The sequence below is a fragment of the Rhinatrema bivittatum genome, chromosome 8 (genome assembly GCF_901001135.1).
Source record: "Rhinatrema bivittatum chromosome 8, aRhiBiv1.1, whole genome shotgun sequence".
Taxonomy (NCBI): domain Eukaryota; kingdom Metazoa; phylum Chordata; class Amphibia; order Gymnophiona; family Rhinatrematidae; genus Rhinatrema; species Rhinatrema bivittatum.
The window spans coordinates 241762737-241788791 of record NC_042622.1 but is presented as its reverse complement, the minus strand read 5'-3'; the positions used below and the strand labels follow the sequence as shown (position 1 = coordinate 241788791).

Genomic DNA, 26055 nt, shown 5'->3' with positions numbered 1-26055 from the left:
TATCCCCCCTCAGCCGTCTCTTCTCCAAGCTGAACAGCCCTAACCTCTTCAGCCTTTCCTCATAGGGGAGCTGTTCCATCCCCTTTATCATTTTGGTTGTCCTTCTCTGTACCTTCTCCATCGCAACTATATCATTTTTCAGATGCGGCAACCAGAATTGTGCACAGTATTCAAGGTGCGGTCTCACCATGGAGCGATACAGAGGCATTATGACATTTTCTGTTCTATTAACCATTCCCTTCCTAATAATTCCCAATATTCTATTTGCTTTTTTGACTGCTGCAGCACACTGGGCCGACGATTTTAAAGTATTATCCACTATGATGCCTAGATCTTTTTCCTGGGTGGTAGCTCCTAATATGGAACCTAACATCGTGTAACTACAGCAACGGTTATTTTTCCCTATATGCAACTGGCCCCAAAACCCTAGACCACCACCAAAACCCCACCTCAAGCTAAAAGACGACTCTCCAACAGTGATACAACAGTGATACAAATAGTCCTGCTTCTAGGTTCCTTGCTTGTCCACCTTTCCAGGCATACCACCGTCGTGGTCCGTGACCAGCCCATGTCTTCATATCTGCAGTGCAGACATGCAGTCTTCATATCTGCAGTGCAAGTCTCCAGAAGGCCCTTGTTTTTAATGCTGAAGTCTGTTCCTGAAATCCGAGTTCCGAGTCTTGAATCCTGTCCCGGTTTTCGAAGTACTTTGTGTCTGCTTCAGACCATGCCCAAGACACTGCCAGAACCTGCACCGCTTCAGCGTGGTCCGCAACCAGCCACGGGCAGCTATATAGTGCGCACCTCAGTGCTGGCCTGTCCTGAACCTTCGACATGTTTCCAGTTCCAAGTTCCACTGTTTCGCCTGGAGTCTGCTTTGCTTCCGGCGTGGTCCGCAACCAGCCATGGGTGGCTGTGTAGGGTGCACTGCAATGCAGTACTCACCCAGTACTAATGCCTGAATCCTCATCTGAGACTTCCAAGTTCCTGAATCCTTGTCTGAGATTTCCAAGTATCCTGAGTCTTTGTCCGAGTCTTCCAAGTATCCCGAGACTTTGTCCAAGTATCCTGAGTCTTCTAAGTTCCAAAGTTCCATGTCTCGTCTTGTTCCTGCCTTAAGCCTCCGCTTGGCCTCACGCACTCGTCGTTCCCAAGCGTCTGGTCTGGAAGGGCACCGAGTGATCGGAGGGCTACTCCTGAGACCAGCATTGCATTGCTGGGTCTCACTAGTGCGTGTAGGTTCAGTGGAGGGCTGAGCTTGCCTTGATCCAGTTCCTGATGTTCCTTGCCTTGTTTCAAGTCCAGCCTTGTTCCTGCTCCACCCATGCCTGTACACACTCACCTCTCACGGTGTGTCTTGGGGCTCCTCCCTGAGCCACGCCGTGGCCCAAGGGCTCACAATCTCTCAGGAGTAGGCACCTCCACGTCCTCACCAGGATTCGAAGGCCCCGCGGTCGCAACACCACCTTTTCATAGAAATGCTCAAGGCAGCATACAATACAATAATAATGTATTGTATGATAAATTAATTAAATAATCCAATAAAATAAAACTGGCAGCACATTAAGGGCTGAATTTTCAAAGCACTTAAAACCCATAAAGGGGCTTTCGAAAATTACCCAGGGGAAAGGGAAGGTGTACACGTAGAAGTGATTCCACATATACCTATATGCGTACAGGAAAGATGTGTTCTGGGGGACTGAGCTGGGGTTGGGATAGCATATATTTTCAATTTTTGAAAGTGTGCGCACACACCTACAACCCCTAATTTTCAAGGCGGATTTACACTCAGAAATCCACTTTGAAAATGTGGACTGAAATCTGCGTGTACTTTCTACATGCAGACTTCAGCCCTCTCTGCACTGTTATAAAATTGTTCTCCAAAAAATTAATGATATAATAATAATAAAGCCTTAAACATAATTTCAAAATCAACATGATATGACTAATAACATCTCAGATAATGAAATTACAATCCAGCTACTCTCCAAAAGTACATTTTAAAAGTCAGGATTTTGTCAGATATCCGAATGTTAAATAATTTGATTCCAAGTGATTCTCCCTGAGAAGAGAATTCCAAAGCTGAGGCACTATACAAGAAAAGAGCCTGTTTTCAGAATTAATAAGTTTTCTTTTTTTTCTTCTCCCTTGCTATTGTCTAGCTATCTCAGATGTTATACACATATTCCTGGAGATATGGTTACCATTAGATTTTTTAGTTATATACTACATATTATGCAATTATGTACATTTTTTGAATGGCTTTTCGAAAAATATTTTCTTTTATTTATTTTCTGTTATGTGGTAATTGCAGATATGTTTATCCTTGTTTTTTTATTTACCAATTCAATTAAAATTGAATGTAATGATTGACCTATTGTAAACTGAAAAATAACCAATAAATAAATAAAATAAAAAAAAAAAAAAAAAAAAAAAAATAATAAAAAAAAAAAAAAGAAAAATAAAAAAAAAAAGAAAAGAGCCTTCCTCAAGTTCCAACTAAACTTTAATTCCATGTTAGTTATCTGCAAAATTCCCTAATCTTACACATTGCTAGTCCAGGGTACATCTGAAAATGATACATGGAGCATACATGCATGTAAACACTTCTTTGAAAAATACATGTATATTGTCATTGTGGCACATGAATGCAGCGTGCATGGTGTACACTTGGAAAGACAGATACATTTCTGTTTGGAAGGGCCCTGACATCCCAGGGGGGCGGGAGCCCCCGGGGTCCCCAGGAGAGACCCAGCAAGTGTCCGTCCCACCACTCAGGCAAGTCATTGTTGTGTTTTGTGGCCACGGGTGGCCGCGGCCACAACCCCCTACCTGACTCACGGCGGCAGCATCGAGGAAGCCAGGGAACTCAGGCCCAACTTGCCCTCGCACCAACGTGGGCCTCCACAGTGGCTGCCGGCAGGGAAAGCATCCCTGCTTCTCCCTTACGGCATCGGACCGCCTTCCTCCGCGTCCGGGATCCAAGATGGCCGCCATAGGCGCGAGGCCACGCCTCCTTACAGAATTTAAAGGGGCCTTGTCCTTCAAATTGACTTCACCTGTGCCTGATGGGCCAGGCACAGGGAAGTATATAAGGAGACTGCCCACAGCCATTCCTTGACTTGGCAACTTCGTTGTATGAGTCTGCTTGCTTCGGTGAGTCTTCTGGATCCTCGAGTTCCTGATTCCTGCTTCTTCTCGGTAATTCCTCGGTGTGTGACCGGACTGACAAGCGGTGATCCTTCAGTGTGTGACTTCGGACTGGCAAGCGGCAATCCTCTGGTACTCGAACTCAGACTTCTCTTGGACCATCCTCCTTCAAGGGCCCACCTAAGTCCCAGCGGCCCGGGTCCCTACGGGCTCCTTGCCGGAGTCCGCGGGCTTCCAGTGGCGAAGATCCAGTTGGCCCTTGCACCGTCCTCACGCCTCTTCGACCTCTCAAAGGTCCACCTAAGTCCCAGCGACCCGGGTCTCTACGGGCTCTTCCTGGGGGGACTGCGGGTCTCCAGTGGTGAAGATCCAACTGCCCCTTGCTCCGACTTCACGCCTCGGCATCCTCTCAGCGTCCTTCTGAGTCTCCTACAGCGAGGATCCAGCCAGCCCCAGCTTCTTTTCCTCCTCGCCACCCGACGGGGGAACCTGCGGAGCCATCTTCCAAGGTAGTACCAACCTCCCCGTTGGTCCAAGGGTTCACGAATCTCCTGATCATAACAGTCATAGAGATAGTTAGTGCTCTCTCACCTCTGCTTAGATTGTTGGCTTTCATGGAACCAGAATCCCAGAATTTTTTGCTACAAGATGTAGAATTTCAGAAACATGAAAGCAATCAGTGTAGGAGGCTTGCCCCATTTTTTTACCTAGATAAGTTGGGAAACTGGTTTCAGCCTGTAAAATGAAGCTTAGTAGAGGATGCACCAATCAGGTGTGAAATGTACTGTGAGGAAACTTTAAAAAAGGAGATCTCAGCACAGGTTTTCCAGTAAAAGCCTACTAGAGAGAGACTCCTGGAGAAGAGAGATAAGGAACATGTCATTCTCACAGGACAAGCAGGATGGTAGTCCTCACATATGGGTGACATCACAGGATGGAACCCAATCACAGAACACTTTTGTCAAAGTTTTCTAGAACTTTGACTGGCACCTACTGGGCATGCCCAGCATAGCACTAACCCTGCATCCAGCAGGGGTCCCCCTTCAGTCTCTTTTTTTCCACACAGCAGTAGCCACACGGGTTAAGGAGCTCTCTAGAGATTCCTGACAGGAATTTTCCTCACTGAACTTCTTTAAAAATGTTCAAAAAATTCTATCCCATAGGGGTCCCCCTATCAATATCTGTACTCCGTGGTCGAAGGGTAAGGCTTTACCCTTGTTGTGGTCGATTCCCGTCAAGTTTTCCCTTTGGGGCCTATTGGCCATCAACCGCACCGCGGCTAAATTTTTGTCGAAACCATGGCATCGTGTTTTCGTCGGTGCCCCTAATGTCCTCGGACAATGTCCATCACAGACCTGATTAGAGTTTGTATATTGTGCTTGGGGTCCACCCACGATACCCTAACTTGCACCAAATGTGCCCAAATGATGCCAAAGAACCATAAAGCCCACTTAGAAAAGATGGAGTTTCTTTTTCATTCAAAACCCCCAACTCCATCGACTGCTTCGTCTGAGCCGGTGCCATTGACCTCTCGCCAACACCAGGACACTGGTGTGGCCCAACCGGCATCGACTACTCCGAAGGTGTCGACATCTTCCTCATCCCCTCAGGAGAAGGACCGAGGAAAACACTGTGAAAAACGTTGACACCGGCATCAGAAGGCTCAGTCCGCTGATCTAGGCAAGGCATCGGCATCGACAGAGCCACCGACAAAGAAATCCCGTCCAGAGAAGGCCCCATCCTCCTCTGTGACTGGGTCACCGAGGCGTTCCCCACCTTCATCGGTGCAGGGAGTCACGACTCCACTTTTACTGGTGGACCCTCCGGTTTCACCTCTATTGCCTCCTACTCCGGAGCCAGGGTTACACGCCCCAGGCTTCCGTGAGGAATTGGATCGGATGATCCAAGAGGCCATCGGAAAAGCACTGCAGGGATTCCATCCTCCATCGACACCGGTACTGGAGCCTGAGCAGGTCACCGATCCGATTCCCATGGCGCTTGCACCGCTATTGGGTAAACTGGATGCGCTGGAACCAAGGACACCGGTTTGCCCTCTTCCTTCGATGCCGATACCTTTGTCATCGGATGGCGAAGAAACACCAATACCCATATCGCCATCTGGAATTCTGCCACCGTCTCATCCATCGATGTCGCCGGTTCCATCGGTGCCTCCATCGATGCCTTCGGTGCCGCCATCAATACCTCTTCCGAAGCCATCAATGCCCAGGCCTGGCCCTTTGGGAATAATGCCATTTCTTTCCTCTGGAGATCCTCAGGGAACTGGTGATCAACCGTATGATCCTTGAACTGATGATTCTTCCCAAGATACAGATTATCTGCCTTCAGAGCCCTCTCCCCCTGATGAGAGAAGGCGTTCTCCTCCAGAGGATCTGTCCTTTATTAACTTCATTAAAGAAATGTCTGAGACTATTCCTTTTCAGCTTCAGACAGAAGAGGATTCAAGGCACAAGATGCTGGAAGTACTCCAGTTCCTTGATGCCCCTAAGGAAATCATGTCTATTCCTATTCATGAAATCCTAATTGATCTTCTAAAGAGGAACTGGGAGCACCCAGGTTCGGTTCTGCCTGTAAACCGTAAGACAGATGCCACCTATCTTGTACAGTCAGCTCCTGGCTTTCAAAGATCACAACTGGATCATCACTCTGAGGTGGTGGAATCAGCCCAGAAAAAGGCACGGCGTTCCGAGCCTCATTCCTCCATACCTCCAGGGAAAGAGCAAAAATCCCTGGACGCTTTTGGCAGACGGGTCTTTCATGGCTCAATGCTTATATTTCGCATTGCTTCTTACCAGTTATACATGACCCAGTATAACAGAAACCTTTTTAAGAAGATGCAGGATTTCTCTGAATCTTTACCTGACCAGTTCCAGGATGACCTAAATGCTCTGGCTCAAAAAGGCCTGGATGCGGGCAAGCATGAGGTCTGCGCTGCGTACGACATATTTGACACTGCCTCTAGGGTGTCCGCAGCGAGGATTAGTGCAAGAAGGTGGGCCTGGTTGAAATCCTCCGACCTAAGGCCAGAGGTCCAGGACAGGTTGGCTGACCTGCCCTGTGCTGGTGATAATCTTTTCGGAGACAAATCCAGGAGACTGTGGCACAGCTAAAGGACCACCATGAAACACTGCATCAACTTTCTTCAGTGCCTGCTGATTTCTCGTCCACCTCCAAGAGGAAATTCAGGCGGCTGGCCTACAAACCAAGAAGGTATTATCCTCCGGCTTCCCGAGGTCGCCCTTCCAAGCCTTATCAACAAGGTCAGTCCAGACAATCCCGACCTCAGAAGTCCCAGCCAGCTCCTGAGCCGCGACCAGCATCAGGATTTTGACTCCTTCCTGGAGAGTATATGCCAACCTCCTCTTCCATCTGTACCGGTCGGCGGTCGATTGTGCCACTTCACCAACATTTGGCACACAGTCACCACCGATCAGTGGGTGCTTGCAGTAGTCACTCAGGGTTACCACCTCAACTTCCTGACTGTACCGGTGGACTCCCCACCTCAGCTGATGTGGGGATCGTCCGACCACTCTCCCCTTCTAGAACAGGAGGTCTCAACCCTCCTCCAGTCCCAGGCAATAGAACCAGTACCCCTCTCCCAACAGGGGCAGGGGTTCTATTCCCGGTATTTCCTCATCCCAAAAACGTCAGGTGGTGTTCGTCCAATCCTGGACCTTCGCGCCCTAAACAAATATCTACAAAGGGAGAAGTTCAGGATGGTGACCTTGGGCTCTCTACTTCCTCTTCTACAAAGAGGGGATTGGCTGTGCTCTCTGGATCTCCAAGACACATACACACACATTTCAATTATTCCATCTCATCACAAATTCCTGCGATTCCTGGTCAGTCCTTGCTACTTCCAGTACCGTGTACTACCATTCGGCCTAGTGTCCGATCCACAAGTCTTTACCAAGTGCCTCGTAGTGGTCGTAGCCTTCCTCAGGAGTCAGGGTGTCTATGTCTACCCTTATCTTGACGATTGGTTGATAAGGGCTCCGTCTCAGCAAGCCACATTGGCGTCTTTGCATCTCACTCTCCATACCCTGGTCTCCCTAGGGTTTCTAATCAACTATCCCAAATCCAAGATAGTTCCATCCCAAACCCTATCCTTTATAGGGGCCGACCTAAACACTATACAGGCAAAAGCCTTCCTCCCTCAGGATTGGGCTTTTACCCTGTTCTCTCTGGCGCATCATTTGCAGACTTGAGTATCCTCAACTGCTCGTCACTTCCTCATACTGCTGGGTCACAAGGCGTCCGCAGTGCATGTCACTCCGATGGCCCAACTAGCCATGAGAGTAAATGCAGCGGACTTTAAAATCCCAGTAGGTTCAAGCTTGTCAGCCAATGTCCAACATTGTTCTCGTTACCACACAGCTCCGCCTGTCGCTTGCCTGGTGGATACAACACTCCAATCTACTTCAAGGTCTTCCATTTCAGGCTCCAGATCCTCAAATGACCTTGACGACAGATGCCTCCAACCTAGGGTGGGGTGCTCATGTTGGTGATCTACAGTCCCAGGGAACCTGGTCTCCAGAGGAAGCCAAACACCAGATAAATCTCCTGGAGCTTTGGGCAATCAGATATGCCCTCAAGGTCTTTCAGGATTGCCTTTCGAACAAAACCATCCTGATTCAAACTGTCAATCAGGTGGCGATGTGGGGAAGGGCTCCTACCTCCTGTGTCAGGAAGCGGCACAGATATGGGTGTGGGTCCTTTCCCACTCGATGTATCTCACAGCCACCTACTTGCCGGGCGTGGACAATGTGTTGGCGGACAAGTTGAGTCGCACATTTCATCTGCACAAGCGGTCTCTCAACCCCACGGTAGCGCGCACAATATTCCAACGTTGGGGTTACCCTCACATAGACCTCTTTGCATCAGTCCACAACTGCAAAGTAGAAAACTTCTGCTCTCTAACTCGCAGCCACCACTCGCAACCGAGGGACGCTTTCGCCCTCTCGTGGGCCAGCAGTCTCCTCTACGCATACCCTCCACTTCCACTCATATCGAAGAGTCTCGTGAAGTTACAGAGGGACAAGGACATAATGATTCTAATAGCCCCTCACTGGCCACACCAGGTGTGGTTCCCAATCCTTCAGGACCTCTCAGTGCACCGGCACATTCCTCTAGGGAAGGATCCATTTCTGATAACTCAGAACGACGGGTGCCTTCGCCACCCCAACCTCCAGGCCCTATCCCTGATGGCCTGTATGTTGAAAGGTTAATACTCCAAACTCTTAACCTTTCAGAGTCGGTGTCCCGAGTCCTGGTAGCTTCACGAAAGCCTTCCATGAGAAGGTCTTATCGTGCTAAATGGAAGAGGTTTACGATCTGGTGCACTTCCATGTCCATAGACCCCTTCACCTGTTCCACGGCAAAGTTTCTGGACTATCTCTGTCACCTGTGGGAGTCAGGCCTGAAAACTTCCTCCATCAGGGTGCATGTCAGCGCAGTAGCCGCGTTTCATAAGGGCCTGGGGGATGTCGCTATTTCAACACAACCCTTAGTAACACGCTTCATGAGAGTCTTGCTCCACTTAAAACCTCCACTGCGCCCTCTGGCCCCTGTTTGGGACCTTAATGTAGTTTTGGGGCGGCTCATGAAACCTCCGTATGAGCCTCTCCACTCTTGTAATATCCGTTATCTCACCTGGAAAGTAATTTTTCTTCTCGCTATTACCTCTGCTCGCAGAGTTAGTGAGTTGCAGGCTTTAGTTACCTACCCGCCTTACACTAAAATTCTGCATGACAGGGTAGTGCTCCGCACTCACCCTGAGTTCTTACCAAAGGTAGTGTCTGAATTTCATCTTAATCAATCCATCATCCTACCTACCTTTTTTCCCAGACCCCATTCAAACCCAGGAGAACAGGCTCTGCATTCCTTGGACTGCAAACTTGCCCTAGCCTTCTATCTAGACCGCACATCGGCCCACAGGAAATCCACTCAGTTGTTTGTTCCTTTCGACACTATCAAATTAGGAAATCCTGTGGGAAAGCAGACCCTCTCCTCCTGGTTAGCGGACTGTATTTCTTTTTGCTACCAGCAAGCAGGCATTCCGCTGCAAGACCGTGTGAACACACACACTATCAGGGCCATGGTGACATCAGTAGCGCACCTCCGTTTGGTGCCGCTTGCTGATATTTGTAAGGCTGTTACCTGAAGTTCTCTCCATACATTCGCAGCCCATTATTGCTTAGATAAGGCTGGCAGGCAAGATTCCATCTTTGACCAGTCGGTTCTTCGCAACTTGTTTTCAGTTTAACTACCCAACATCCTTCCACCAACCCGTCCAGGGTTTCAGGATGCCCTCCTTACCAAATTCCACCCCTTTTGTTGTGCCTGTTGCACGTCTTTCGATGCATTTGGTGTATTGCTCGGGCATCCTCAGCTCGGTACTCACCCATATGTGAGGACTACCATCCTGCTTGTCCTGTGAGAACACCTGTTACTTTCTCACAGGACAGCAGGATCTTAGTCCTCACGAAATCCGCCCGCTACTCCGCAGAGTTGGGTTTGCTTACGTTTTCTATTTTATTTTTCGCACATACTTTTTACTATAAGACGAGACTGAAAGGGGACCCCTGCTGGATGCAGGGTTAGTGCCATGCTGGGCATGCCCAGTAGGTACCAATCAAAATTCTAGAAAACTTTGACAAAAGTGTTCCGTGATTGGGCTCCATCCTGTGATGTCACCCGTGTGTGAGGACTAACATCCTGCTGTCCTGTGAGAACACCTGTTACAGGTAAGCAACTCTGCTTTACAATTACTTAGAGGTAGACCAGACCAAAATGAGGGGTCCATGGATTGGGAGCTGGAATTCATTTGGGTTACTCATGATCCCTTTCCCCTGATTCATAGAGAATTTGTGGGTCATGGTAAGCTGAGGGGTCTGAGTAATAGAGAGGGATGTTTCTGTCTCTGATCATTATCCCATTACGTGTGAGTACACTGAAGCACAGGAAGGTGGCATGAGTTGTTAGATTAAATCCCCATCTTAAAAGTAAAACTACATATTTATTAATAAATTTCTTCTCTTTACACTACATCTACCTCCCCTTAGAATCATAGGATTGAGTGCAAACCAATGCAGAGAAAATCCATATTTAGACAAATTCCTTGTATTCATCTGGGTCTTGGAGGCCTAGGGGGATAAAGAGGACAATTTTCAGCCTCTTCACCATAGGCCTGCAAGCTGATTTCCAAAGGGAAACTTCCTGTGAAATTCCAAGGCAGGCCAATACCATGGAGAGACTTTATTCTATGTACTTTGTAGATGCAGGGATTTTAAAGTGCACTTCCTGCACTTACATTTTCCAGCCTGACCTTTTTCCCACACAGGTCCGGCGCCACTGGGTGTGCAAACCGTGCAGTAGCATAGAGCAGCACACCTAGTGGGGCGGCATTGGGATCAGGGAGAAGCTCGTGTTGCTGCTGGTGGACCTGATCCCACTGGCAGTGGAAGAAGTGGAGGCCCATGGTGCCACTGGTGGAGCCGATCCCACTGGCAGCAGAAAATCAGGAGGCCCGTGGTACTACAGGTGAACCCAATTCTACCAGCGGCAGAAGAAGCAGCAGGTCACAGCAGCTCCTCCTCTTGTGCTGGCCCGCGGTATTCAACACATGCATATGAGCTTGTGTGTGTATATATGAGAGAGAGAGAGGAAAGGTTTGTGCATCCCACTCCCACTAATCCACAACAATCTCAGGGTTACTGGAAATCAAAGTTTCAGATATGGAGAGCGTGAATTTTTAAAATCCTTTTTAGTTTTATTTTCAGGTGTTATTTGCTGTGTCTGCTGTTTTGAAATATTTTATTGGTGTTTGGGACATTTAAAAAAAATTGTATAAGTTTTTAATCATTTGATCGTTTATTCATCTGCTTTTTCTGAAATAATATTATTAGTATGATTTTAGTATTATGATTATGTATTTATTTTATTTCTTGATTTTATTGTTGATGTTTGAGGAATGGTGATGGTTCTGGCTTTTTATTGTTGCACTGCATAGAGTGTCTGGCTTCTTGCAGTTTCCAGTTCAGTTTTTGTCTGCACATTTGTATTTCTGCTTTATGGTTGCTCTATTCTGTATTTGGTAAGGGTCTGTTCTGTATGTGTGACTGATAGGAAGTGTATTAGTGTTTTAGGGCTTTCGGAGGGTCAAGCCCACACCCGACATACAACACAATAGGCTTAATACCATACGGGTTCCAAATGTCTTTTTTGCAGGGATTTCTGATTGGTATCACAGCCACAGTGATATTGTTTCCTCAGAATACTGTACTTTGATATTTTTCATGTAAAATATAAACGCATAACTCTTAACTGTGTGTGTGGAATGGAGCAGGAGGTGTTGTACAAGGATCTAGGTTCGCCTAGGGCACTTAATACCCTTGCACCAGGTGGAGGGTGGGGGGTCAGTTTTTAAAGATTGTATCACTGAAGGGAGCTGGGTGTGTTTTTGGTGGGCCCAGGATAGAGAATGAATGATCTGGGGGGGGGGGGGGGTGGAAGCACATTAATTGTTAGCACAGGACAACATAAAAGCTACCACCAGCCCTGTTCCCACAAAGGGGGAGGGGAGCAATTTTCAAAGGGACCTTCTTTGCGGGGAAACACCCATTATTTACCGGTGGAGAATCCCTTTGAAAACTGCCCTCAGTCAGGCCAATACAGTAAAAGTCGCGGGAGAGCAGGCGAGCGCAGGCCACTCTCCTGCTCTCCTGCTCTCTCCGCGATTTAGTATTCAAATGAGGGCCCACGGTAAAAAGAGGCACTAGGGACACTAGTGCATCCCTAGCGCCTCTTTTTTGACAGGAGCAGCGTCTGTCAGCGAGTTTGACAGCCGATGCTCAATTTTGCCGGCGTCTGTTCTCAAATCTACTGACAGCCACGGGTTCGGAAACCGGACGCCGGCAAAATTGAGCATTGGCTGTCAAACAGAAGCTGCTCCTGTCAAAAAAAAAATATCGCCATGATATTAAGTCGGAGGGTGTTCAGAAAAGCAGTTTTTACTGTTTTTCTGTACACTTTCCCAGTGCCGGCAGAAATTAATGCCTACCTTTGGGTAGGCGCTAATTTCTGCAAGTAAAATGTGTGGCTTGGTTGCACATTTTACTTACTGAATCGCGCGGGAATAACTAATAGGGCCATTAACATACATTTGCATGTTGCGGGCGCTATTAGTTTCGGGGGGAGGGGGGGTTGGCCGCGCGTTTTCAACACACTATTACCCCTTACTGAATAAGGGGTAAAGCTAGCGCGTCGAAAACGCGCGTCCAAATGCGGGTTAACAGCGTGCTCCGCCGGAGTGCACTGTACTGTAGCGGCCTGAGAGAGAGGCTATAAGATCTTGAATAGAGGGGAGTCGGCTTCTCATGTCCCAGGAACAGTCTTGAATAACCGCTAGATGGCTCGTTGTCCAATAAGTGTTCCATGATCTCTTCTCTGTGGACAGAAACCTATAGATCAATTGTTGTTTCTAAGATCTTGTTTGCTCTTACAGTTTAAAAGGATGCTGAACAGAGAACTGACCCACTTATCAGAAACTAGCCGCTCTGGGAACCAGGTCTCCGAATACATAGCAAACACATTTTTAGGTGAGTAGCTGGCATGAGACTCTTAGCTTTGTACATCACAGATATTCCATATTTAACATGTTGTAGCGAAAAAGTGACCATTCTTTTACCAGTGTTGTGGTTATACTTAGTCCTGTTAATGATAACTCATATGGTGTCTTCCTCCTTTTGTGGCGTTAACTAGCCAGATAAAAACACCTTGCAGCCATTTCCTTTGCAGGCAGTGATAGCTTGCGTAAATCCTTAATATAAATTAGGAGGATGATGCATATGAGTTTTCCAGACCACATGGATCCCTTCTTTGTTCATATCTCAGGAATGGACAAGCTCATGTACATCTTAGTCCTATAAAAGGCATCTCAGCCTGCAAAGAATCTAGTTTTCTTCTGGACAGACAGCGGTAATCAGCACTGGTGAATTCTGCAGATATTGCATCATGAATGGGCAGCCTAGACAAGCATTGCAGCCCTTGTCTGTCATCATTTTTTTGAGGTCGATGATCAAAAGATTTGAATTTCCTGCCCCTCTCACAGGTGAAATTTTACACAGATGCATCGTTATTCATCTAGAATTTAGCTAGATAAAAAGAGGCAGGATAATGGTTGTTCCAAGGGCATGGCTATAATTTCTCTAGCTGGTGCCAGTATATTCATCACTAGCCAAATAAACTTAGGTAGTCTGCTCTGAAAAATCACTGACTTAAAGTTACCTGGGTGACTCTTGCCAGGCATACTCAGCAGAATCCTGACATGGCTAAGTGCTGCTGAATATCCAGGAAAGGTTTCTCAGGTACTGAATCCTGACCTATTTGACCTTTGCTGAAGCTGCCACAGCCAGAGGGACAACTGTGCCTTTGCCTCCAAAGGAGAGAGCTCTATACTGGAGCAACTACTGGGAAGTCAGGGGGGGTAGGGGGAGGATGTAATTCTAAATATCTGCCCCAGGCACAGAAAAAGCTAGTCCCAGCACTAAAGGAGCCCAAAGCCTACTGGGCTCCTTGGGTTTTGTTCAAGCATCCAAACCTTAGACATTTCCCAATCAATGTTCCCTCTAATTTTTGGCAGGTTATGCGCAATTTTTTATAAACTGAGTATAAGTTGTGCAGTAAGAGCCAAGTGAGCCTGAACAAGTATAATGCAAATAATATTGGGATTTTGAAAGTGTTGAGTGATTGTTTTAATAAAAATAATTCTCATTTAAGTTATTTTAGCATATCATTTGTTTTAAATAAATAGAAAACATAAAATAAATTATATTTAATTTCATATTTTTAGAGATAAACATAATTATGTAGTAAAGATATTTTATTTTATATTTTGCCATTTTATTTGGGTAATACCAGACTGAAACACAAGTAAAACTGCAAAACAAGAATCTGTATGTTAAATGAAATTGCTTAATAAATTAAACTTTTTGTTCAGTTTTTTTTTTCAACCTTTCTTGCACACACTTAGAGGGAACAGTGCTTCTAATGGAGAATGTCTAAAAAGACCACCAAGCCTTCTATCTGACATGGCTGTGAATCCTTGGGGAGAAACAACTAACTAGTAAGGAACATTTTTAGGACCCCTTACATAAGAACATAAGAAGTTGCCATACTGGGTCAGACTGAGAGTCCATCAAGCCCAGCATCTTGTTTCCAACAGTGGCCAATCCAGGTTACAAGTACCTGGAAAATACCCAAACATTAAATAGATCCCATGCTACTTATGCCAGTAATAGCAGTGTCTATTTCATAAGTCAACCTGATTAATTCTTTATGGACTTCTCCAGGAGTTTAACCAAACCTTTTTTAAACCCAGCTACACTAACTGTCGTAACCATATCCTCCAGCAACAAATTCCAGAGCTTAATTGTGCACTGAGTGAAAAATAATTTTCTCCTATTTGTTTTAAATGTGCTACTTGCTAACTTCATGGAGTGCCCCCTAGTCCTTCTATTATCCAAAAGAGTAAATAACCAATTCACATTTACCCATTCTAGTCCTCTCATGATTTTATAGACCTCTTATCAAGCCTCCTCAGCCATCTCTTCTCCAAGCTCAACAGCCCTAAACTACCGTATTTAGCCTTTCCTCATAAGGAAGCCATTCTGTGCACTTTATCATTTTGGTTGCCATTCTCTGTACTTTCTCCAGTGCAACTATATCTTTTTTGAGAAGCAGCATCCAGAATTGAACACAGTACACAAGGTACGGTCTCACCATGGAGCGATACAGAGGCATTATGATATTTTCTGTTTTATTCACCATTCCCTTCCTAATAATTGCTAACATTCTGTTTGCTTTCTTGACCACTGCAGCACACTGAGCTGATGATTTCAATGTATTATCTACTATGACGTCTAGATCTTTTCCCTGGGTAGTAACTCCTGATATGGAACTTAACATCATGTAACTACAGCATGGGTTATTTTTCCCTATATGCATCACTTTGCACTTGTCCACATTAAATTTCATCTGCCATTTAGATGCCCAATGTTCCAGTCTTGCATGGCCCTCTTGCAATTTATCACAATCTGCATATGATTTAATTACTCTGAATAACTTTGTGTCATCTGCAAATTTGATCACCTCACTCGTCGTACCTCTTTCTAGATCATTTATAAATATATTGAAAAGCACCGGTCCAAGTACAGATCCTTTAGGCACTCCACTGTTTACCCTTTTCCACTGAGAAAACTGACCTTTTAATCCTACTCTCTGTTTCCAGTCTTTTAACCAGTTTGTAATCCCATGACCTTTTAGTTTTCTTAGAAGCCTCTCATGAGGGACTTTGTCAAATGCCTTCTGAAAATCTAAATACATCTACCGGTTCACCTTTATCCATGTTTATTAACCCTTTTTTAAAAAATGTAGCAGATTTGTGAGGCAAGACTTCCCTTGGGTAAATCCATGCTGACTGTGTTCCATTAAACCATGTCTTTTTATATGCTCTGTGATTTTGATCTTTAGAATAGTTTCTATTTTACCTCGCACTGAACTCAGGCTCACCGGTCTTTAGTTTCCCGGATCACCCCTGGAGCCCTTTTTAAATATCGAGGTTACATTGGCCACCTTCCATTCTTCAAGTACAATGGATGATTTTAATGATAGGTTACAAATTTTTACTAATAGATCTGAAATTTCATTTTTCAATTCTTTAATGAAGAAGATGAAAAAACACAAAAAACTCCCACTTTTCTGTTGCCAGTACCTCCCTCTGCTTTTTTTTTCCCTAAGTCAGAAGGTGTTGCTACCAGTGTGACTGTTGTGTTCTGCGCCCGTGGCCGTCTGTGGGCGTGTCCCCCTACCTGACCGTGGCGGCAACTCGCCGTGGCAAACACCGGGTGAGAAGCCCCGGTCCAGTGCTGCGGTTCCTGTGCATCAACACGGGTCCCCGGGGTTCCCATACGGCTGGGAGCCATCCCTGCTTCCCCGGTGCGGCAGCTACAGCTTCTCCCCCGCGGCCGGAATCCAAGATGGCCGTCGCCATTTTAGGCGCGAGGCCGCGCCTCCTCACCAGAATTAAAGGGACCTAAGCCCTTTAATTACACTCAGCTGCCTTCAATGATCCAGAGCAGAGGAAGTATATAAGGAGGCTTCCTCTGCTCATTCCTTGACTTGGCAACTTCCGTGGTTAGTCAGGTCTGCTTGCTTAGATGAGTTCTTGTGCTTTGGAGCCTTGTTCTTGGTTCATCTTGGTGTTCCTGGTTCTTAACTTCGGATCAGCTAGCGGTGATTCCTGGTATTGACTTCGGATTGGCAAGTGGTGATCTCTCGGTGTGTGACCTCGGACTGGTAAGCGACGACCCTCTGGCACTTGACCTCGGACTTCTTCTGACCATTGTCTCCAAGGGCCCGCCTAAGTCCCAGCGGCCAGGGTCCCTACGGGCTCCTCCCGGGGGGACCACGGGCTTCCAGGGGTGAAGCTCCAGTTAGCCCTTGTACCGAACTTCTTGACCTCTCAAAGGTCCACCTAAGTCCCAGCGGTCCGGGTCCCTACGGGCTCCTCCTGGGGGGACCGCGGACTTCCAGTGGCGAAGACACACTCCCTTCCTTCGACGTCACGACTCTTCATCTGCCTCCTCAGTCGCCTTTGTCTCCAGTGCCGAGGGCCAGCTGGTCACGTCTTCTGTTCCTGCCTTGCCACCCGACGGGAGAACCTACGGATCTTCCTCCTAAGGTATTCCATCCTCCCGTCGGTCCAAGGGTCCATAAGCCTGAGCATAACAGTGACTTACTCTTTGATTGTCACCTTACAAGCTAAAAGATTAGCAAGCTAAGGGAGCCATAGTTGTGCACAGTAAAAGCCTTGTACAAGAAAGTTGTTTTTGTTTATTTTATGATGATTATAAACTGCTTAGGGTTGTGTATGGGCGGTATAGAAGAACTTTTCAATAAATAATGAACTTTTCAACTTTCCAGTAAATAAATAAATAAATGAATAAGACACAGATGCAGCACCAATTATCTTCTCAAAAAGCACTGACCGATTTTATATTTGTAGGTGATCAATCAAAAATAGTGTACCAAAAAAAGCCTCCACAGGAGACAGGTTCCCCCTCATCCCCCACAAGGAGTTGCAGTGGAACAGTCCAGCTGTTGTTCCATTGTATATGCTAAAACAGGGAAAGTGGTGGAAGTATGAATAACATCAAATTGAGATATTAGAAAACATGTAACACATCACAAATAAATACCCGTTTAATGATACAGTAAATAAGTGAGTGCAAAGATCAAAATAATGGTCCTAAAAGAACTGGTTCACACGTAAAATTCCAGCAGAGCGTGCAGAGAATAATAGACCTTTTCACATCATGAAGTCCTGACATGACCAGTTTTTAGTGGAAGATGTCTTTTTCAAAGGAAAACTTTAAAATACTATCTGTACAATGAGTTATCCTGGATTCCATATGATACTGGATCCTGATCGGTGTGACATTTCAAATGCTGCATAAAAATGTTCCAAGGAATGTACCAAAGTGATGTCCTTTCTCATATGGCATAAGATTCACGTAACCAGATATGAGCAGGTCCAAGGATCACGCAAGCACTGACCTTCCTATCTGCTCCTCAGTGAAAGTAGTAGATGTATTTGTTGACTGTCCCTGCATTGGTCTGGCTATCAGCTCTTCTCAAAGAAATGGGCTAGCATGGACCATCTCACTGTTAAGCACAGTAGTTCATATGATGTCACCAAAAGACCACGAAATTCCCGGTTTACTACCCAGTAGGAGTTGAAAGTTTCCACAATAGCAGTTTTATTTGTTGATGGTCCTCACATCAGTCAGGCTGTTGGCATCTTCTCAACAGACACCATTGCGTATGCTGACCTTTGTATATGCAAAAGTATGACTGGGGATGGGGAGGTACTTGTCAACCTGCTGAACTACATGAGCACCCCTTGGTGATGTATAATACAGTCAAAGGGGAATAGATTTAGAGTGTGGCAAATGCTTTAATGTCACATTATTACCAGCCAAAGAGTTATGTGGAATCTTCAGGCTGGATTTCTCACGTTTCTACCTTCCTTTAAAGCAGGTGTCCTCTTTTATTAAAAACTATTTTTGGAAATATTCAGTTATCTCATCATAACTAAAATCTCAATGTCCTGCCCTGTTTTGTTTCTGCTTTCTCGTCATGCCCAGATCATAAGTGCTTTTAAGTTCTGTATTGGAAATCTGTCCCAAAAAACAGGCTGCAGACAGCATGAACAGCTGCAGAGCACACTCAGGGAAGCAGACTTTTATAAATGGGACGCAGCCATAATGAAAGCATAATTTAGGTTCAGAATAATTGGGTTTCTTTTAATAAAAAGAAAACACCTAAGCACCATCTGAGGTAAGGATATAGGCAAAATTATTTTAGTTTGAATGGAATAGAGAGAACTGCTCCTTTTACAGATAAAATGATACATTATTATTATTTATAAGTTATCATCTGTGTACACAAAACTGCATAAGAGAAGGGAGGTAAAAGCAGGTAAAATATAGAAGGTATGTAGTGATTAAAACCAATACAGAAAGTAGCCAGTTCCTCCCCTTGAAGGGCTTACAATTTACATATCATAGCAAATGAGAGAATTTTTTTTTTCAAATTAAGCCGTCCATAGTTCTCTACATCCAAAGGAAGGTGCACAGGCATGGCCTCGAGTTGGCCAGTATCAAGCTGGCAAGGGACTAAAAGTAGAAACGCTCCCAGTCATGTCACAGCCATGCTATAAAATGACAGCAGACAGTAGCCTCCTGCATCCACCAAGTGTAGCACCTTCCACTGTGCTGCACTTGGTGGATGTCACTTTACTGTGAAAACTCTGAAAGATATGCTACGTGTACCTCTCCTGTTAGGGTTAAAAAGAAAATCCTCCTGGTGGCCTGTCCTCCTGTGCCCCTTATGTCAGCCATATTGAAATTTTTTTTTAAGCTGAGCTTCTGCTTTGATATCTTAGCAACCACCAATGAGGAATGTGCAAGGGGTGGAGGAAAGGGTATATTGATTTACAGAGAGGAAGAGAAGGGGTCCATGGTGTGAAGAAGAAGCACCAAAAGCAGTAAAATGAAACTTCTTCTTTCTGACAACAAAACCTAGTTCTTGGCCTGAGCCTAGCAACAAGCGATGGTTGCCCTGAGTCAATCTGAGGAAGCTGAGAAGTCGGCAGGGTTAACTTGACGCCATTCTGGAGCACTTGTGTGTCAAGAAAACTAAAAATAATGTGAAGAGGTGATTGAACTACTTCAGTAAAGTGATCTGACATGATTGAACCCTGAGAGAGAGTGATGAATGTACAGCACCATTGATGGTGAGTCACACATCATGCAAATGCTTGCTGCAATGCAATAGTGTTGATTTTTGAATAGCATCTTTTTTTTTTCAAATATATTACAATGGCTTTGCTATCTCTTATTTGAATTCCAGTCCTAAGAGCTGCAAAAAAGACCTGGTTTTCAAAATATCCATACTGAAGACTCATCTGAGATAGCTGCTTAAATTTAGTCTAAAAGGATAACTTTCCACCACTGCATGCAGCAGCATATACGCGCATATATGGCTGTGCATAGATTTACAATAGTATTTTATAATCCGTGCATATCACACACACGTAGTATAAAATATAAGTATCTCTACTCTAGAACAGTGGTTCTCAACCTTTTTCCCATCGTGACACACCTGACAGACCACGCTCACATGTGTGACACTGCTCATTACAATTCATAAAGGTCCAGTATTATTTTTATTGTTAAGAATAAAAGATACGTATTCTGTCTGAACAGAAATTGCATAAATAGTAAACTTTCCAGCACTTAAACAGTAACCACCTTATCTAAGAAAAGGCAACACTGAAAATATTACACCAGGCCTTAAGACTCCAATACATCTCCTATTAGGAAAACAGACCAAGCCAGGCTACTATAGAGCCCTACACAGAAACTACACGCCAGCAGAAAACCTCACCTGAATCACAAGTGCTGACCCTCACCTAACAAAAAATAAAGAGACCAAAACGCATAACTAGAAGCATGCAGACAAAAACTGAATTGGAAACTGCAACAAGCCAGAGTATGCAGTGTAATAAAGGAAAAAAAGAAACATCACCCATCCTTATAAAACAAATAAAAAAATATAAAATCAATAGCAGCAAAACCATACTAACAAAAAGAACAGATTCTTTCAAAACAGCTGATGAATGGAATATCCAATAATAAAAACTCATATCAAAAATTTCTAGATACCAATAAAATATGTCAAAATAGCAGATATAAAGGCCCAATAATGAAAAATAATGATTTAAAAAATGTTTTGCTCTGCATACCTGGGAACTTTTGATATCCAGGTGCCCTGAGATTGTTTTGAATTAGCAGGAGGAGGGATGGTTTGCTTGGAACTTTCTCCTCTCTCTCTCTCACACACTGGCTCTCAATCGCTCACATATACACATGCCTTTTCTCTCTCACTTATATAGGCTCTTAATTACACATTTACACACATGCTGTCTATCTTTTCACAGTCTTTCAATCACACACATACATGCTGTCTTTTTCTCTCACACACAGACTATCATTCACATGCTTACACACATGCTCTCTCTCTTACTTATACACCCAGGCTCTTAATCAAACATACACATGATCTCTCTCACACACAAAGGATCTCAATCACACACACATTCTTTTTCACACATACAAGTTTTCAATCACAAACTTACACATACAGGTTCTCAGTCACAAACTTACATTCATGCTCTCTCTCACACACAGGCTGTCAATCACACACATACTCTCTTTCACATATACAGGCTCTCAATCATTCACATACATGCTATCTCACACACACACACAGGATGTCAAACACACATGCTTGTTCGTTCACTTACTCCCCCCCCCCCCCCCCCCCAAACTAGCGGCAGCAGCAACCTCCTTCATTTTCAGCCCTCGCGGAGAAAGGAGTCCCATCGGCCGCGAGGGTTGATGTTGTTCCTCAACTTACTCCGACCTGTGCTGCTTATTTTTCAGGCCGTGCCTCTCCTTTTCTTCTGGTCTCTAGTTCCCGCGCACACACCTGCTGCTCACCACTTCCTCTTCCAGGCCGCGGGGGGGGGGGTGGGAAGAAGAGAGCATGCCGGTGCCGCTGACTAGCTGCGGGGGACCTGGAAGTGTGGCGACACACCTGCGTGTTCTTGGCGACACACTGGTTGAGAACTGCTGCCCTAGAACATACACACGTATGTATACTTGCGTGCAAATACATGCAATGCATTGAAAGTGAGTATTTCAATGTACTGAACACGCATACTTTTCTGACTTGTTTTAAAAATATGTGCATGTATATTTTACATGGAAAAATAAAGTAGGATTCACACAAATTCTGACTTAGCATATAAGTTAATATATTTTAAAACATGCACAGGTAATTGACATTACCAGTTTTACCAGTTACTCCACCAGTTCGCCCAGTCCTCCTCCAGGTCATTGAGTCTCTCCAGATTCCTCAGCCTGAACTCCTCCCCAGTTAATCCAGACCTTCCACCTGGCCAAAAGTACACAATAAACATGTTTAATATCACTTATGCTAGATAATTAGTAGGTGTAAAATTACACAAGTATGCTGGCAAATCTAAGGTACTTTTCAAAAGGATTTACATGTGTAAATATAAGTACTGTTGTAGCAATTTTCAAACGCTATTTACTCAAGTAACATGCAGGTAAATCCTATGGACAATTCAATGGGATAAATTGTAGCAATTTTCAAAAGCCCATTTACATGGATAAAGTGCATTTACACATGTGAAACCCATTTTTAAGTGTGTAAATGCTTTTGAAAATCAGGCCATATGTGCATGTTTTTTCAAATAGCAACATGCTCATAAATGTTGGCCCCGCCCCAGAACATTCTCTTTTTAAATGCATACACGTGTGTCTGAAAGCAAAAATGCGTGCATATGTATGTGATTCGATCTACTTATGTATATAACTGAAAATCCACTCCTAAGCATCTGGTTTAGTCACATGTTTTGGTTTCCATGAAAACTGAACCTGTCTGAGTCTCAAGGACAAGGCCGAGGTTTGCATTCCTAATCGGTGCAGGGGGAGAGTGTGTGAACATGGGAGGACTCTAACGTAATTTTCAGTTGAGATTTGAACTTTTCCTTTCTTTTCTTTAATTTCATTTCATCATGCTTCTTATTCTTCGGTCCCCAAAATCTCAAAATTATAACAAAGCCTGAAACATTCTGGCTCCTTACCATGGATGCTAGCACAAATCTAGAGATGCGGCCATATCTATGGGCACTACTTGTGTACTTGGAATTATTTTGTAGAAAAGGCACAGGCTTTTGTGAAGCACTGCTTTAGAGCACAAACTTGCGGCCCCCATTTGAAATTCCTACCACTCATTGTGTGACCTTGAGTGAGATACTTAACGTCCCTGTTTGCACACCTGGATCTTAATTTTTTGGGGATACGTCTATCACTATGTGAATTACTTTGTACAGCTATATTATTAATGTCAGAAAATAAAAAATACTCTATACAGTGAATTCTTGCAGAGCTTCCAATCACTGATGTATTGCATGACCTGAGATATATAGTTACTTATGTAGTGCCAGCCAAAGCTCATGAAATCCTGATGGTAGCAGCTCCTGAGTCTGTTTCTCCAACTCTGTTGTCAAACATATTGTCCTAGGAGGGATAGTTGGGGAAGCTGAAAAGTGGACTGAAACCGCTAAGCAGGAAAAGTGAGTTAAAATTGTAACCTTTTTTAAATTTTGGACCCCCCAAAACGTCCATGTCACAATAAGAGTAAACAATTCAGCACTGAGTGTGTCTGGGGTTGAGGCTTTATTTACATCAGCATGGAGTATCTCTTGGGATTCTGGCTTCTCCATAGTCAGAATAAAGTATGTTGGGCTGCGGAGCTTAGGCTTTACTCAGTCAACAAAGTGTGCATCTAGCGTGAAGTTGGTTTTACCATTAAGTATAAGTATAGATTAATGGTTATTACTGTGGGTGCAGATTTCATAGGGCGAGAAATGATAGGAGAGGGCACGCTGATGGTTATTGCTGTGCGTGTAGAGAACGTGGGACAAGGAGCGATAGGAGTAAGCAGATTGTAACAATAGATGATGGCAGATAAAAATCAATTTGCATATCAAGTCCACACAGTTATTGATCTACATTGCTAAGGGCATATCCCAGCAGCTATCAATAGAGCATGGATTTACCCAAGGAAAGTCTTGCCTCTCAAATCTGCTTCATTTTTTTGAAGGGGTTAATAAACATGTGGATAAAGGTGAACCGGTAGATGTAGTGTATTTGGATTTTCAGAAGGCGTTTCTCAAAGACCCTCATGAGAGGCTTCTAAGAAAACTAAAAAGTCATGGGATAGGAGGTGATGTTCTTTCATGGATTACAAACTGATTAAAAGACAGGAAACAGAGAGTAGGATTAAATGGTCAATTTTCTCAGTGATAAAGGGTAAACAGAGTACCTCAGGGATCTGTACTTGGACCGGTGCTTTTCAATATATTTATAAATGATCTGAAAAGGAATACAATGAGTGAGGTTATCAAATTTGCAGATGATACAAAATTATTCAGAGCAGTTAAATCACAAACGGATTTTGATACATTGCAGGAGGTCCTTGCAAGTCTGGAAGATTGGGCATCCAAATGGCAGATGAAATTTAATGTGGACAAGTGCAAGGTGTTGCATATAGGAAAAAATAACCCTTGCTGTAGTTACACGATTTTAGAATCCATATTAGGAACTACAAAATGGAAAATGTCATATTGCCTCTGTATCACTCTGTATCACTCCATAGTGTATCACTGTATCACTCCATGGTGAGACCACATTTGAATACTGTTTACAATTCTGGTCGCTGCATCTCAAAAAAAATATAGTTGTGATGGAGAAGGTACAGAGAAGGGCAACCAAAATGATAAAGGGGATGGAACAGCTCCCCTATGAGGAAAGGCTGAAGAGGTTAGGGCTGTTCAGCTTGGAGAAGAGACAGCTGAAGAGCAATATGATAGAGGTCTTTAAAATAATGAGGTCTTGATCGAGTAGATGTGAATCAATTATTTACACTTTCGGATAATAGAAGGACTAGGGGCACTCCATGAAGTTAGCAAGTAGCACATTTAAGACTAATCAGAGAAAATACTTTTTCACTCATCGCACAATTAAGCTCTGGAATTTGTTGCTGGAGGATGTGGTTAGTGCAGTTACTGTAGCTGGGTTTTAAAAAGGTTTGGATAAGTTCTTGGAGAAGTCCATTAACTGCTATTAAGCAAGTTGACTTAGGGAATGACCTCTGCTATTACTTGCATCAGTAGCATGGGATCTTCTTAGTGTTTGGGTACTTGTCAGGTTCTTGTGGCCTGGTTTGGCCTCTATTGGAAACAGGATGCTGGGTTTGATGGACCCTTGGTCTGACCCAGCATGGCAATTTCTTATGTTCTTATGATATCACTCCTTATTCAAGTCAGGTTTTGTTGTCTGTCTTGTTGGCTCTCTACCATCCTGGATAGATGAGCATACAAGTTCCCATACTTAATTCAACACTTAGTAGCTCCCTGCACCCATACTCTCACTACCAAAATTTATAATAATCTAAACAGTTAGCTAAACCTTGTGAGGCTGCTGCTGCCTGAACCTGTATCCACCTGGATCCCCATGGCCTTTCTGGACAGTATCCAGCCATCAACAACTTGCTGGCATTGACTTGGTTGTTTTCTGGGGAGTTGTAGCCTTCTGGTTCCAAGCCAGCTGTCCCAGGACCTACAGTATCACTAGATCATGCTTTCCTTGCTTTTTTATTTTTCATCTCTTCCCTGGCCTCTTTGTTGGGGAGAGGGTGGATTGTTTGCTGTATTGCAAATTCCAACTCTGTTCTTACCACTGTCCCTATATCTGTGATACTGTGCAAGTGGTCCTTGGCTTATGGAGCATGCCAGAGAACAAGAAGGAGTGTGGACTGCCAGGATACTAAAGTAATCAAATCCCCATCTTCTCCACTATCACTCTTCCTTATCTTAGGGAAAAAATAGATCCTAGAAAGGCTTATGTCCTTTTCTTGAGATATCATCGGTACTTCCCGCAAATACTTCTTGAATAATTCAGATTCAGGTAACTACTTAGTAATAGGGAAATTCAAATGATGTAAGTTCCTGGCCTTTAGTGTAATCTCTTATCACTCCAACTTGTTATGGAAAGATAGTGTCTTGTAAATGAGCCACACCAGACGCCTGGATAGTAGTTATATGCCCTCTAATAGATGATATACTCTTGTCCAAATCGCACAGTTTCTTGTCCATCTCAATCAGTTTAGATTCAGTATCTTTAGAGAAATCACATAACTGTAGAATAGACTCGGTCAAAATTTTATCAGTTCAGCTCTACACCTTCCAGATGTCTGTTACACTTTTCTCAAAGGGGTTTTATCCTTCAGGGCACACAAAAGAATTTCTTTCTTTAGGGGCTGTCTCTCTTGCCCCTTGTTCTGTCCTGGTGCTGGTATCCCAGGGGTGGGGGAAAGCTATTGCTTGTAGCCCAGACGGTGAGGTGGATCCCTTTGTCAGTGTGTAGCTGGTTAATGTGGTGCTGATGCTTGGTGTGGCCAGATGATGCAGGACACCGGTTTGACTGTTCAAATAATAAATGTTTACTGATTTCTTTAAAAACGATAATCAATGTCCAGGTGAAATAAATAATGCTTCAGATAAGTGCCCTGTTTTCTCTATGTATGTTCTAATAATTCAGGTTCCTGGGGGGTGGCGCTTAACTCTCCTGAAACGAGAGTATCAACGTCCTAGACTCTTGGGAAAATCCT

General features: G+C 44.3%; 1 protein-coding gene across 3 annotated transcripts in view; it reads left to right on the top strand.

Annotated features, from left to right (window-relative positions):
• The window catches only part of PDE4C (phosphodiesterase 4C), a 969601-nt gene that overhangs the window by 855456 nt on the left and 88090 nt on the right, over nucleotides 1–26055 (top strand). For all 3 annotated transcript variants that reach the window (XM_029614335.1, XM_029614336.1, XM_029614337.1), the window contains one exon: nucleotides 12674–12767. In XM_029614335.1, the coding sequence (XP_029470195.1) occupies nucleotides 12674–12767 (94 nt within the window). The remainder of the gene's footprint in view (nucleotides 1–12673; nucleotides 12768–26055) is intronic.